General features: G+C 43.2%; 1 protein-coding gene across 3 annotated transcripts in view; it reads right to left on the bottom strand.

The window, feature by feature from the left end:
* Nucleotides 1-16,236, bottom strand: part of LOC121573503 (band 4.1-like protein 4) — a 117,399-nt gene that overhangs the window by 54,399 nt on the left and 46,764 nt on the right. For 2 of the 3 annotated variants that reach the window (XM_045222526.1, XM_045222528.1), the window contains exons 4-7: nucleotides 9,226-9,277; nucleotides 9,010-9,088; nucleotides 8,467-8,564; nucleotides 1,274-1,394 (exon numbers count right to left, since the gene is read on the bottom strand). In XM_045222526.1, the coding sequence (XP_045078461.1) occupies nucleotides 1,274-1,394; nucleotides 8,467-8,564; nucleotides 9,010-9,088; nucleotides 9,226-9,277 (350 nt within the window). The remainder of the gene's footprint in view (nucleotides 1-1,273; nucleotides 1,395-8,466; nucleotides 8,565-9,009; nucleotides 9,089-9,225; nucleotides 9,278-16,236) is intronic. The other variant, XM_045222527.1, reaches the window with a different exon arrangement.

Genomic DNA, 16,236 nt, shown 5'->3' with positions numbered 1-16,236 from the left:
TCAGCAAGTTAAAAGTCACAACAGAGTTAAACGATTCCCTTGCTTTCTGAGAAATGATTAGATCAGATACTGCAGATAATCCCTTATGAGACAGATGTTCAATTACGTAGGTTATTAATACACCACCAGACTGACTAAGTTATTAATACACCATCAGAGACTGACTAAGTTATTAATACACCACCAGAGAGGAGAGGGATTATTTACATTACAGTTTTGTGTATTATGAGACAGATGTTCCATTAGGTAAGTTATTAATACACCATCAGAGACTGACTAAGTTATTAATACACCATCAGAGACTGACTAAGTTATTAATACACCATTAGAGACTGACTAAGTTATTAATACACCACCAGATACTGACTAAGTTATTAATACACCACCAGACTGACTAAGTTATTAATACACCACCAGAGACTGACTAAGTTATTAATACACCACCAGATACTGACTAAGTTATTAATACACTACCAGAGACTGACTAAGTTATTAATACACCACCAGATACTGACTAAGTTATTAATACACCACCAGATACTGACTAAGTTATTAATACACCACCAGATACTGACTAAGTTATTAATACACTACCAGAGACTGACTAAGTTATTAATACACCACCAGATACTGACTAAGTTATTAATACACTACCAGAGACTGACTAAGTTATTAATACACCACCAGATACTGACTAAGTTATTAATACACCACCAGATACTGACTAAGTTATTAATACACCACCAGATACTGACTAAGTTATTAATACACCACCAGACTGGCTAAGTTATTAAAAAATATACCACCAGACTGACTAAATTATTAATACACCACCAGAGACTGACTAAGTTATTAATACACCACCAGAGACTGACTCAGTTATTAATAAACCACCAGAGACTGACTAAGTTATTAATACACCATCAGAGATTGACTAAGTTATTAATACACCATCAGAGACTGACTGCACAACCCAGACACTTTAACACTTTAACACTGTACAGTAACAATAACAGTTGGATTATATCTGACGTATAGTACAGTGGAGAGAGAGGGGAACCTGCTATGAGGGAATCAGACTGGGATTAGGGATTAGGCTGGCTGTCATAGAGGTCGAAGAGAGGAGAGGAGAGAGGAGAAGAGGAGAAAGGACAGGGGAGAAGGGAGGGGAGAGGAGAGAGCAGAGGAGGAGAGAGGAGCGAGAAGAGGATAGGATAGGAGAGGAGAGAAGGCGGGAGAGGAGAGGAGAGAGGAGAGGAGAGGGCTTTCTTACATTACAGTTTTGTGGATTGTCTCAATTGCGTCCTCCAGTTCCTCTTTCTGGTCCGGGACGAAGCGGTACTCTGACACGTATCCCGACACATGTTTGTACGGGTCGTAGTCGCCAAGCTCGGCTGAAGAGAAATAGTGAAAGACAGACGAATGAGCATAAGCATACACACACAAACACACACACATACGCATGCACACATTTTGACTGTGTGAGAGATCACATACTACTAAGAATAGTGGCATCACATAATACTAATCTCTATTTATTCACTATTTGCAGTGCATTCAGAAAGTATTCAGACCCCTTGACTTTTTCCACATTATGTTACGTTACAGCCTTATTCTAAAAAGGATTAAATTGTTTCTTCCCCATCATCAATCTACACACAATACCCCATAATGACAAAGCAAAAACATGTTTTTTGACATTTGTCCCCCGATTGCTCAGTTTGGCCGGGCAGCCTGCTCTAGGAAGAGTCTTGGTGGTTCCAAACTTCTTCCATTTAAGAATGATGGAGGCCACTGTGTTCTTGGGGACCTTCAATGCTGCAGAAATGTTTGGTACCCTTCACCAGATCTGTGCCTCGACACAATCCCGTCTCGGAGCTCTACGGACAATTCCTTCGACCTCATGGCTTGGTTTTGCTCTGACATGCACTGTCAACTGTGGGACCTTATATAGACAGGTGTGTGCCTTTCCAAATCTCAAGGATGATCAATGGAAACAGGATGCACCTGAGCTCAATTTCGTGTCTGAATACTTACGCAAATAAGGTATTTCTGTTTTGTTTTTTTATACATTTGCAAAAATTTCTAAAAACCTGTTTTCACTGTGTCATTATGGGGTAATTGTCACGATCGTTGATGAACGAGAAGGACCAAGGCGCAGCGTGATATGCCAACATGTTTATTTAACGAATAAACACAACGACAAAACAATAAACTAACGATACGTGACGTCCTAAGGTACACACAACAAACCTCACACGGAACAAGATCCCACAACCCACTAGTGCCAATAGGCTGCCTAAGTATGGTCCCCAATCAGAGACAACGAGCGACAGCTGCCTCTGATTGGGAACCACACCGGCCAACCTAGATCTAGACATACTAGAAAACCAACATAGAAATACACAACATAGAACATACACACCCTGACTCAACATATACGAGTCCCCTGAGTCAGGGCGTGACAGTACCCCCCCTCAAAGGTGCGGACTCCGACCGCGCAACATAAACATAACAGGGTAGGGGCCGGGTGGGCATTCCGCCTCGGAGGCGGATCCGGCTCCGGCTCCGGGCGTGACGACCTCTTACTCTCCGCCTCCCTGTTGCGCCCCTGGTCTGGTCTGGACCTCGGCGCGCTGCTTCCCCTCTTCTTCCTCCCACGAAGTACCAAGCCCTGTCTGGACCCTGGTGTGGGAGACCCCGAACCTGGAGAGGGGCGGACGTCTGGGTCTGGACTGGAACCGCTGACTGGAGCTGGACCCGACGACGGTGGAGCGAACTGCACAGGCTCCGGACTGGAGCCGCTGATCGGAGCTGGACTGGGCACCGGTGGAGCGGACTGCTCTGGCTCCGGAGTGGAGCCGCTGACCGGATCTGGACTGGACCCCGGTGGAGCGGACTGCTCTGGCTCCGGAGTGGGCAAGCTGACCGGTGCCGGACCAGGCACCGGTGGAACAGGCACGGGCCGTGCTGGACTGGACACACGCACCACTGGCTTGGTGCGGGGAGCAGGAACGGACCGGACCGGGCTGGCGACGCGCACCACTGGCCTAGTGCGGGGAGCAGGACAGGCCGGGCCGGGCTGGCGACGCGCACCACTGGCTTGGTGCGAGGGGCAGGAACAGGCCGGGCCGGGCTGGCGACGCGCACCACTGGCCTGGTGCGAGGGGCAGGAACAGGCCGGGCTGGCGACGCGCACCACTGGCTTGGTGCGAGGGGCAGGAACTGGTCGGGCCGTACTGGGAACACGCACCACTGGCTTAGTGCGGGGAGCAGGAACGGGCCGGACTGGACTGGCGACACGCACCACTTGATTGGTGCGAGGAGCGGGACTGGGTTCCTTCATTAACCCCCGCTCCTTCTGCTGCCTAACCAGCTCCTCTCACCGTGCCTCTACACTTTCCTTCTGCTCCCTCTGAACCAATGGCCCCCCTAATCTGGTGGCCTCCTCTACTAACCAGCGGATCCGCCCTGTCGCGGCCTCCTGCTGCCTCGTCGTCCACACCGTGTGCCCCCCCAAAACATTTTTTTGGGATTGCCTCTACACCCTGATCAGGGCCTCCCTCTTTCTTGCCAGCTCCTCTCTCATCTCCTGCCAAGTCCATCCTCTCTGCTCCTCCTCGGCACATTGCTTGGTCCAGGTCAGGTGGGATCTTCTGTCACGATCGTTGATGAACGAGAAGGACCAAGGCGCAGCGTGATATGCCAACATGTTTATTTAACGAATAAACACAACGACAAAACAATAAACTAACGATACGTGACGTCCTAAGGTACACACAACAAACCTCACACGGAACAAGATCCCACAACCCACTAGTGCCAATAGGCTGCCTAAGTATGGTCCCCAATCAGAGACAACGAGCGACAGCTGCCTCTGATTGGGAACCACACCGGCCAACCTAGATCTAGACATACTAGAAAACCAACATAGAAATACACAACATAGAACATACACACCCTGACTCAACATATACGAGTCCCCTGAGTCAGGGCGTGACAGTAATGAGGAAAAACATTTATTTAATCCATTTTAGAATAAGTCTGTAACGTAACAAAATGTGGAAAAAGTCAAGGGGTCTGAATACTTTCCGAATGCACTGTATACCTCTGTCTCTCTCTCTCTGTCTCTCTGTCTACCTATCTTCTATCTCTCTCTTCTCTCTCTCTCTTCTCTCTCTGTCTCTCTGTCTATCTTCTATCTCTCTCTCTTCTCTCTGTCTCTCTCTCTCTTCTCTCTCTCTCTCTCTCTCTGTCTCTTCTCTCTCTGTCTCTCTCTCTGTCTGTCTCTCTCTTTCTGTCTCTCTCTCTCTCTCTCTCTCTGTCTCTTCTCTCTCTGTCTGTATCTCTCTCTCTCTCTCTTCTCTGTCTCTCTGTCTCTCTCTCTCTCTCTGTCTCTCTCTCTCTGTCTCTCTCTCTCTGTCTCTCTCTCTCTCTGTGTCTCTCTCTCTGCCTCTTTCTCTCTCTCTCTCTCTTCTCTGTCAATTAAATTCAATTTAAGGGCTTTATTGGCATGGGAAACATATATTTACATTGCCAAAGCAAGTGAAATAGATATTCAACAAAAGTGAAATAAACGATAACAAATTAACAGTAAACATTACACTCACAAACGTTCCAAAAGAATAAAGGCATTTCAAATGTCATATTATGTCTATATACAGTGTTATAATGATGTGCAAATAGTTAAAGTACAAAAATATAAATAAATAAACATACAGTTGAAGTCGGAACTTTACACACACTTAGGTCATTAAAACTCGTTTTTCAACCACTCCACAAATTTCTTGTTAACAAACTATAGTTTTGGCAAGTCGGTTAGGACATCTACTTTGTGCATGACACAAGTAATTTTTCCAACAATTGTTTACAAACAGATTATTTCACTTATAATTCAATGTTTCACAATTCCAGTGGGTCAGAAGTTTACATACACTAAGTTGACTGTGCCTTTAAACAGCTTGGAAAATTCCAGAAAATGATGTCATGGCTTTAGAAGCTTCTGATAGGCTAATTGACATCATTTGAGTCAATTAGAGGAGTACCTGTGGATGTATTTCAAGGCCTACCTTCAAACTCAGTGCCTCTTTGCTTGACATCATGGGAAAATCAAAAGAAATCAGCCAAGACCTCAGAAAAAACATTGTACACCTCTACAAGTCTGGTTCATCCTTGGGAGCAATTTCCAAACGCCTGAAGGTACCACGTTCATCTGTACAAACAATAGTATGCAAGTATAAACACCATGGGACCACGCAGCCGTCATACCGCTCAGGAAGGAGACTCGTTCTGTCTCCTAGAGATGAATGTACTTTGGTGCAAATCAATCCCAGAACAACAGCAAAGGACCTTGTGAAGATGATGGAGGAAACAGGTAAAAAAGTATCTATTTCCACAGTAAAACGAGTCCTATTGTCACGACTGTCGGTGAGATGCGGTAAAAGAAGTCAGGCGCAGGACACAGAACTCTCGGACACGTACTTTAATCCGATAAGGATCCAAAAGAACACAGAAATAACTCCACGCAGGGAGGAAATAACCCGCTCACTAAAATGACAACCGTGAAGGGAAAAACAATCACACACAATGTCCTGATGAGAGACAGGGGTAATATAAGGGAAACAATTAAACATAATGACGAACAGGTGTAAACAATACAGACAAAACTAAACAACCACCGATAACATCGAACGGCAGTAGCTAGTACTCTGGGGACGACGAACGCCGAAGCCTGCCCGAGCAAGGAGGAGGAGCAGCCTCGGCAGAATCCGTGACACCTATATTGACATAACCTGAAAGGCCGCTCACCAAGGAAGAAGCCACTGCTCCAAAACCGCCATAAAAAAAGCCAGACTACGGTTTGGAACTGCACATGGGGACAAAGATTGTACTTTTTGAAGAAATGTCCTCTGGTCTGATGAAACAAAAATAGAACTGTTTGGCCATAATATTTGGCCATTGTTACGTTTGGAGGAAAAAGGGGGTTCTTTGCAAGCCGAAGAACACCATCCCAACCGTGAAGCACGGGGGTGGAAGCATCATGCTGTGGGGGTGCTTTGCTGCAGTAGGGACTGGTGCACTTCACAAAATAGATGGTATCATGAGGAAGGAAAAATAGGTGGATATATTGAAGCAACATCTCAAGACATCAGTCAGGAAGTTAATGCTTGGTCGCAAATGGGTCTTCCAAATGAACAATGACCCCAAGCATACTTCCAAAGTTGTGGCAAAATGGCTTAAGGACATCAAAGTCAAGGTATTGGAGTGGCCATCAGAAATCCCTGACCTCAATCCTATAGAAAATTTGTGGGCAGAACTGAAAAAGTGTGTGCGAGCAAGGAGGCCTACAAACCTGACTCAGTTACACCAGCTCTGTCAGGAGGAATGGGCCAAAATTCAACCAACTTATTGTGGGAAGCTTGTGGAAGTCTACCTGAAATGTTTGACCCAAGTTAAACAATTTAAAGGCAATGCTACCAAATGCTAATTGAGTGTATGTAAACTTCTGACCCACTGCAAATGTGATGAAAGAAATAAAAGCTGAAATAAATCATTTTCTCTACTATTATTCTGACATTTCACATTCTTAAAATAAAGTGGTGATCCTAACTGACCTAAGACAGGGAATTTTTACTAGGATTAAATGTCAGGAATTGTGAAAAACTGAGTTTAAATGTATTTGGCTAAGGTGTATGTAAACTTCCGACTTCAACTCTAGGTTGTATTTACAATGGCGTTTGTTCTTCACCGGTTGCCATTTTCTTGTGGCAACAGGTCACAAATCTTGCTGCTGTGATTGCACACTGTGGTATTTCACCAAATAGACATGGGAGTTTATCCAAATTGGATTTGTTTTTTGAATTCTTTGTGGGTCTGTGTAATCTGAGGGATGTCTCTGTCTCCAATATGGTTATACATTTGGCAGGAAGTTAGGAAGTGCAGCACAGTTTCCACCTCATTTTGTGGGCAGTGTGCATATAGGTCTGCCTACGGCGGCCTTTCTCAATAGCAAGGCTATGCTCACTGAGTCTGTACATAGTCAAAGCTTTCCTTCATTTTCGGTCAGTCACAGTGGTCAGGTATTCTGCCACTGTGTACTCTCTGTTTAGGGCCAAATAGCATTCTAGTTTGCTCCATTTATTTGTAAATTCTTTCCAATGTGTCAAGTAATTCTCTTTTTGTTTTCTCATGATTTGGTTGGGTCTAATTGTGTTGCTCTCCTGGGGCTCTGTGGGGTCTGTTTGTGTTTGTGAACAGAGCCCCAGGACCAGCTTGCTTAGGGGACTCCTCTCCATGTTCATCTCTCTGTAGGTGATGGCTTTGTTCTGGAAGGTTTGGGAATCACTTCCTTTTAGGTGGTTGTAGAATTTAATGGCTCTTTTCTGGATTTTACTCATTAGCGGGTATTGGCCTAATTCTGCTCTGCATGCATTATTTGGTGTTTTACGTTGTACACTGAGGATATTTTTTTGCTGAATTCTGCATGCAGAATCTCAATTTGGTGTTTGTCCCATTTTGTGAATTATTGGTTGGTGAGTGGACCCCAGACCTCACAACCATAAAGGGCAATGGGTTCTATAACTGATTCAAGTATTTTTTGCCAGATCCTAATTGGTATGTGGAATTTTATGTTCCTTTTGATGGCATAAAAGGCCCTTCTTGCCTTGCCTCTCTCTCAGATCGTTCACAGCTTTGTGGAAGTTACCTGTGGCGCTGATGTTTAGGCCGAGGTATGTATAGTTTTTTTGTGTGCTCTAGGGCAATGGTGTCTAGATGGAATTTGTATTTGTGGTCCTGGCAACTGGACCTTTTTTGGAACACCATTATCTTTGTCTTACTGAGATTTACTGTCAGGGCCCAGGTTTGACAGAATCTGTTTAGAAGATCTAGGTGCTGCTGTAGGCCCTCCTTGGTTGGGGACAGAAGCACCAGATCATCAGCAATCAGTAGACATTTGACTTCAGACTCTAGTAGGGTGAGGCCGGGTGCTGCAGACTGTTCTAGTGCCCTCGCCAATTCGTTGATATATATGTTGAAGAGGGTGGGGCTTAAGCTGCATCCCTGTCTCACCCCACGGCCCTGTGGAAAGAAATGTGTGTGCTTTTTGCAAATTTTAACCGCACACTTGTTGTTTGTGTACATGGATTTTATAATGTCGTATGTTTTTCCCCCAACACCACTTTCCTTCAATTTGTATAGCAGACCCTCATGCCAAATTGACTGTCTCTCTCTCTGTCTCTCTCTCTCTCTGTCTCTTCTCTCTCTAGCTCTCTCTCTTCTCTCTCGCTCTCTCTCTTCTCGGTCTCTCTATCGGTCTCTTCTCTCTCTGTCTGTCTCTCTCTCTCTGTCTCTGTCTCTTCTCTCTCTTTGTCTCTCTCGCTGTCTCTCTGTCTCTCTCTCTGTCTCTTCTCTCTCTGCCTCTCTCTCTCTTTCTGCCACTCTCTCTGCCTCTCTGTGTGTACTCACACTGTATGGCCAGAGCAGCCAGCTGGGCGCTGATGTCGAGGGGACAGGGGATTCTACCCTGTAGTACGTCCTGCTTCACCTGCAGGAAGAACTGGTACCTACAGTACCCAGAGACACACACAGACACACATCCATATAGCACATGAAATACAGTACAAGCTATTTCATATTGCCATAGATAAGGACATAACAAGCAGACAGATACGGTCCACCTGTACTCTGCTTGTAAGCTTTTATACTGTATGTGTGACTGGATGATTGTTCAATGATATACAGTATAGCAGGGGTAGGCAACACCGGTCCTGGAGTGCCACAGGCACTTCATGTTTTTGGTTTAACTGACCTGGAAGACCAGGTGTGTTGAATTTAGGCAATCCCTGAACTGATCAATTAGCTCAGTTGGTCAGGTGTGGTGCCTAGTTGGAACAAAATCCTGCAGTACCTGCGTCACTCCAGGAACATGGTTGCCTACCTCTGATATATAGCATAGCAGCCACCATGATATTATGTGGAGAAATCTAGTACTTTACCAATAAGTCATACCTTGTTATTTCTTCTTTTAGCTTGCAGGGATTCTCAGCGTAAAACTTGACCCCAAAATAGAGTGTGTATGGAGGCCCTGCTGAGAGAGAGAGAGAGAGAGAGAGAGAGAGAGATTTCAGCAGCAGTTGCAAACTTCTACTTCAAGTCACTGTCTGTATCCAAACAGCTGAGAGGCATTCAACTCAACTGAATGCAGAGAAAGGAAGAGATACTTACTTGTTATTAAATCTTTGTGTTCTGAAAGGGTTTTTGAGGGGTCTAGCCAATACTGCAAACAAAAAACACAGAGAAGACATTCAAATTACATACATAAATGACTGTCATAATGATTATTTGTTTACATAAGTAGTACCATACGTAATATACGATATGTAACTAGTAGTCTATGTGTACAGTAACAAATACAGAATACACTGTAACAAACTACCTGGAGCATGAGTATTCAGTCATCTCGGTTAACCCAGAACTAAAGTGTTGCGTAATGGGTCAGATGCTCAATTAAGTTCTGGGTCCATAAGTGTTAAGAGAAGAGATAGAATGATGATCGGAACCGGAACGAAGAGCTCCACCCTCTCTCTTTGCAAGTTACGGGCGAGTCTATGAAACAAATGTCCCCTCCCCTTCCAAAATTCAAAAGATGCTAACACCTGTGAAAATCGTGATTTGTCCAAATAACCAGTGATGGAAAAACCCAAGCACCGGAACTAAATGCTGCTGATCTTACGCATCCCGTTGTATCATGAAAGATCTACGGTACCCTTTATATTTTCGTAGTCTGTCCACGATTGATTAAGTATTCAGAAATTGGCTGGAAGAAATGAAGAAATGCACTTTGTTATGTAAAATCATGGCTGTGTGGTCTATGCAGTGTGTGTAGTATAGTGTGCAGTCAGTGTATTGGATGGGACTCAGGCAGCTCCAGAGAGGGACGTTTAGTCATGCTAACTCTGGCATAATAGTGAAGCTGCATTAAAACCAACTTTAATAAACTGTCTCGTTAAAAAGGAGTGTGAGTCATTAAAATCTGCATCAATAAAACATGGATTTAGAACAGGTCACAGCATGCTGCCACAGAGGCAAAAATAAAACACATCAAGCTTATTTTCCATTGGCTTTTATTAATGATCTAAATACTGTACTGACATTTTGGATTTGCAAGATATTTTTTATCTTGTTGGACCTCTGGCTCTCACATCAATGAACATCTGATTTGGGAAGCTTCCTGCAAGACTGCCTGGCTTACTGTGCACAATGTCTTTATGCCACGTTGATGGTGCACATTAAATTATTATTTTTATATATTTTTATATTAGAGGGTAGATCAGCTTTAATATTGCAGATAGATTGTGGCTTCAATCAATGTAATTGTCTGCATCATTTCCAATCCCCCATTATATATATTTTTGTAAATATATATATGTATAACTATTATATATATACACTACCGTTCAAAAGTTTGGAGTCACTTAGAAATGTCCTTGTTTTCGAAAGAAAAGCATTTTTTTTGTCCATTAAAATAACATCAAATTGCTCAGAAATCCAGTGTAGACATTGTTAATGTTGTAAATGGCTATTGTAGCTGGAAACGGCTGATTTTTAATGGAATATCTACATAGGCGTACAGAGGCCCGTTATATACACTACCGTTCAAAAGTTTGGGTTCACTTAGAAATGTGTTCCAATGGCACGTTGTGTTTGCTAATCCGAGTTTATCATTTTAAAAGGCTAATTGATCATTAGAAAACCCTTTTGCAATTATGTTAGCACAGCTGAAAAATGTTGTGCTGATTAAAGAAGCAATAAAACTGGCCTTCTTGAGACTAGTTGAGTATCTGGAGCATCAGCAATTGTGGGTTCGATTACAGGCTCAAATTGGCCAGAAACAAATAACTTTCTTCTGAAACTCGTCAGTCTATTTTTGTTCTGAGAAATGAAGGCTATTCCATGTGAGAAATTGCCAAGAAACTGAAGATCTCGCTCAACGCTGTGTACTACTCCCTTCACAGAACAGCGCAAACTGGCTCTAACCAGAATAGAAAGAGGAGTGGGAGGCCCCGGTGCACAACTGAGCAAGAAGACAAATACATTAGAGTGTCTAGTTTGAGAAACAGACGCCTCACAGTTCCTCAACTGGCAGCTTCATTAAATAGTACCCACAAAACACCAGTCTCAACGTCAACAGTGAAGAGGCGACTCCCGTATGCTGACCTTCTAGGCAGAGTTGCAAAGAAAAAGCCATATCTCAGACTGGCCAATAACAAGAAATGATTAAGATGTGCAAAAGAACACAGACACTGGACAGAGGAAGATTGGAAAAAAGTGTTATGGACAGACAAATCGAAGTTTGAGGTGTTCGGATCACAAAGAAGAACATTTGTGAGACGCAGACCAAATGAAAATATGCTGGAGGAGTGCTTGATGCCATCTGTCAAGCATGGTGGAGGCAGTGATGGTCTGGGGGTGCTTTGGTGGTGGTAAAGTGGGAGATTTGTACAGGGTAAAAAGGATATTGAAGAAGGAAGGCTATCACTCCATTTTGCAACGCCATGCCATACGCTGTGGACGGCGCTTGATTGGAGCCAATTTCCTCCTACAACAGGACAATGACCCAAAGCACAGCTCCAAACTATGCAATAACTATTTAGGGAAGAAGCAGTCAGCTGGTATTCTGTCTATAATGGAGTGGCCAGCACAGTCACTAGATCTCAACCCTATTGAGCTGTTGTGGGAGTAGCTTGACCGTATGGTACATAAGAAGTGCCCATCAAGCCAATCCAACTTGTAGGAGATGCTTCAGGAAGCATGGGGTGAAATCTCTTCAGATTAGCTCAACAAATTGACAACTAGAATGCCAAAGGTCTGCAAGGCTGTAATTGCTGCAAATGGAGGATTCTTTGACGAAAGCAAAGTTTGAAGGACACAATTATTATTTCAATTAATAATCATTATTTCTAACCTTATCAATGACTACATTTCCTATTCATTTTGCTATATTTCCTATTCAAACTCATTTAATGTATGTTTTCATGGATAACAAGGACATTTCTAAGTGACCCCAAACTTTTGAACGGTTGTATATACAGTGGGTAGAACAAGTATTTGATACACTGCCGATTTTGCAGGTTTTCCTACTTACAAAGCATGTAGAGGTCTGTAATTTTTATCATAGGTACACTTCAACTGTGAGAGACGGAATCTAAAACAAAAATCCAGAAAATCACATTGTATGATTTTTAAGTAATTGATTTGCATTTTATTGCATGACATAAGTATTTGATACATCAGAAAAGCAGAACTTAATATTTGGTACAGAAACCTTTGTTTGCAATTACAGAGATCATACGTTTCCTGTAGGTCTTGACCAGGTTTGCACACACTGCAGCAGGGATTTTGGCCCACTCCTCCATACATACCTTCTCCAGATCCTTCAGGTTTCGGGGCTGTCGCTGGGCAATACGGGCTTTCAGCTCCCTCCAAAGATGTTCTATTGGGTTCAGGTCTGGAGACTGGCTAGGCCACTCCAGGACCTTGAGATGGTTCTTACGGAGCCACTCCTTAGTTGCCCTGGCTGTGTGTTTCGGGTCGTTGTCATGCTGGAAGACCCAGCCACGACCCATCTTCAATGCTCTTACTGAGGGAAGGAGGTTGTTGGCCAAGATCTCGCGAAACATGGCCCCATCCATCCTCCCCTCAATACGGTGCAGTCGTCCTGTCCCCTTTGCAGAAAAGCATCCCCAAAGAATGATGTTTCCACCTCCATGCTTCACGGTTGGGATGGTGTTCTTGGGGTTGTACTCATCCTTCTTCTTCCTCCAAACACGGCGAGTGGAGTTTAGACCAAAAAGCTCTATTTTTGTCTCATCAGACAACATGACCTTCTCCCATTCCTCCTCTGGATCATCCAGATGGTCATTGGCAAACTTCAGACGTGCCTGGACATGCGCTGGACTGAGCAGGGGGACCTTGCGTGCGCTGCAGGATTTTAATCCACGACGGCGTAGTGTGTTACTAATGGTTTTCTTTGAGACTGTGGTCCCAGCTCTCTTCAGGTCATTGACCAGGTCCTGCCGTGTAGTTCTGGGCTGATCCCTCACCTTCCTCATGATCATTGATGCCCCACGAGGTGAGATCTTGCATGGAGCCCCAGACCGAGGGTGATTGACCGTCATCTTGAACTTCTTCCATTTTCTAATAATTGTGCCAACAGTTGTTGCGTTCTCACCAAGCTGCTTGCCTATTGTCCTGTAGCCCATCCCAGCCTTGTGCAGGTCTACAATTTTATCCCTGATGTCCTTACACAGCTCTCTGGTCTTGACCATTGTGGAGAGGTTGGAGTCTGTTTGATTGAGTGTGTGGACAGGTGTCTTTTATACAGGTAACGAGTTCAAACAATTGCAGTTAATACAGGTAATGAGTGGAGAACAGGAGGGCTTCTTAAAGAAAAACTAACAGGTCTGTGAGAGCCGGAATTCTTACTGGTTGGTAGGTGATCAAATACTTATGTCATGCAATAAAATGCAAATTAATTACTTAAAAATCATACAATGTGATTTTCTGGATTTTTGAAGTGCACCTATGATATAAATTACAGACCTCTACCTGCTTTGTAAGTAGGAAAACCTGCAAAATCGGCAGTGTATCAAATACTTGTTCTCCCCACTGTATATATAATAGTTATCTTTTGTTTGTTTTTAGTCCCATCTTTCAGCTACCGTCAACCCCTCCCATCTATCTCTGAAGACCATCAAGTTTTTATGCATAATACTTAATAATGTGACATAAGTGCTTGAATGAAAAGCAATGCACAGTACTTCCTGCAAGACAGCTTGTTACCATGTTTATGTCACACCGATGATGCATGATACTTAATAATATGACATAACATAAAGTGGTTGAGAGAAAAGCAGAGTACACTTAGGTCAGTCCCACCAAACCTCAGCTGTAGGTTTAGATTAGAACATCCTGTTTTGGATCTTTCTTTTATACTACTCTTGTTATTCCGTTATTGGATGTATTAAACCGCTATTCTGTTTACTGCTTTTAACAGCCTCTTCAGCGCCTAATCAGTGAGAATGTTCAATGCTGCTCTGAAGACATATCAGATATCAAATCAAATCAAATTTTATTGGTCACATACACGTGTTTAGCAGATGTTATTGCGGGTGTAGCGAAATGCTTGTGTTTCTATCTCCGACAGTGCAGTAATATCTAACAAGTAATATCTAACAATTTCACAGTGTTTATCACTGGTTATAGCCATAGACACATACTGTACATACTGTATATTCATGTGTTTATCACTGGTTATAGCAGCTACTGTGCAGTGGTGTCTATTTGTGGGATGTTGTCGAGCTTCTTATGATCATGAATGCAAACTGCTATTTTCAAATAATTGTTGTGGAGGTCATTGTGAATGCAAACTGCAATTTTCAAATCATTGTTGTGGAGCTCGTTGTGAATGCTAACGGCTATTTTCAAATCTTTATTTGCAGTGTTGTCACAGTGAGGCCTTGCTTTGCTGTGATATTGTGTCAGAGCTCACAATGTCATTGCATCTCATGCCTCTCCGGTGATAAACACAGTGATAAACAACAGTCTGTTCACTTCCCATCAACATCAGACACCGGCAGCAAACATTCAAAACAAACGTGAGTGCCTTTTTTCACACAGTTACACAAAACAGCATAAGGATTTAGCTCTTTTAAAAATGAGACTGAAATAAATATTATTATTCACTCAATGTTTTCTGCTTTAGCTTGACTGTAGGGCATGGTAGTTGATATCGCGTTACGGAAACTGCTTACATTTCTACTATAAATTAATAGCACCGCACCCCTTGCATGAAGAAACAGCTTCAAGTCCTGTTTTATATGCATTCCATTTATTTGTATGCGAATTTCTGGAGATGTTGCTACTAGCCAAGCTGAAGATGGAAATTGTTAGAGGAGGGGAGGATGGAATCTTTTGATTCTGGGGCATTATGGGGGATGGAGATGAATAAATGTTAGCGCAATGAGGTAGGCTAGACTAGGATAACCTATTTCAAACTAAAGTATGTCACTGAAAGATGCTGTGTGGCGCACCCTCGCCATTCCCTCCCACCTAAACCCTCACCACACCACACCACACTACAGATGGGCACCAGGGCTGTATTCATTAGGGCACATCGTAGCAAAGTGTAGCAAAACGTTTTTAATGGAAAATCTAAAACGAGTGTTTCTTATTGTTCAAGTAGTCCCTCCCTGTTTCAGTCCATTTTCTTTTGTTTTGTGCCTAATGAATACGACCCAGAACACACCAGAACAGATATTGGTGACCAGGGGAACGTGATTAAAGCTATGTCTGTGTGACTGAATTAGAATAAGTTAATTGAATTAGTAAATCTTATCTAATTTGCAATAATCACATCAGTGCAGCTGTTGTGTTCCAGTGTATGCTAATTTATGCAAATGAGGGGGTTGAGGATTAGAACACTGGCTGACAGTGACAGGCCGTCAGCCATCGCCATGGACAACCAGACAAAGACAGAGGGGTTTCACTCAGAAAGACAGCCTGAGCAACAATCTACTTCTTATTTCTCTAACTGGCAGTCATCTTCCAATGAACAGCGACTGACTGGAAGAGAACAGAGTAAGAAACCATTTGGTAACACATTACTTAGCAAATAACCTTACACTCTTAGAAAAAAGGGTTCCAAAAGGGTTATTTTGCTGTCCCCATAGGAGAACCCTTTTTGGTTCTAGGTAGAACCCTTTTGGGTTCCATGTAGAACCCTCTTTGGTAAGGGTTCTACAAGGAACCCAAAAGAGTTCTACCTGGAACCAAAAAGGGTTCTTCAAATGGTTCTACTATGGGGATAACCGAAGAACCCTTTTGGGTTCTAGATAACACCTTTTTTCTAAGAGTGTATACATTACAGCAGGTACTGTGTATAGTACAGACAGTCAATGGGCTACATCTATGTGCATTCATGGCACCTGCACAAAGCCCTTCCAGATCTATTTATATTTTTATATCTGTTCAACTGCAAGATTTATTGAACACCTCAAGGATTTTTATTACATGGGTGTTCTATCTATCAGTATGAGAAAGGCATGTCTTTCTGACCTCCAGCACCGCTCAGTGCGCCAAGTGACTAAAACTGATAAATAATAGAATGATAGATAATAAATACATTAAAAGGCTCTGTCATCATGAGGCAGACTGCCCAGACCATGATGCACCATT

This window comes from Coregonus clupeaformis, chromosome 9, assembly GCF_020615455.1.
Source record: "Coregonus clupeaformis isolate EN_2021a chromosome 9, ASM2061545v1, whole genome shotgun sequence".
NCBI lineage: Eukaryota > Metazoa > Chordata > Actinopteri > Salmoniformes > Salmonidae > Coregonus > Coregonus clupeaformis.
This window is presented reverse-complemented; position numbering and strand designations above follow the sequence as displayed.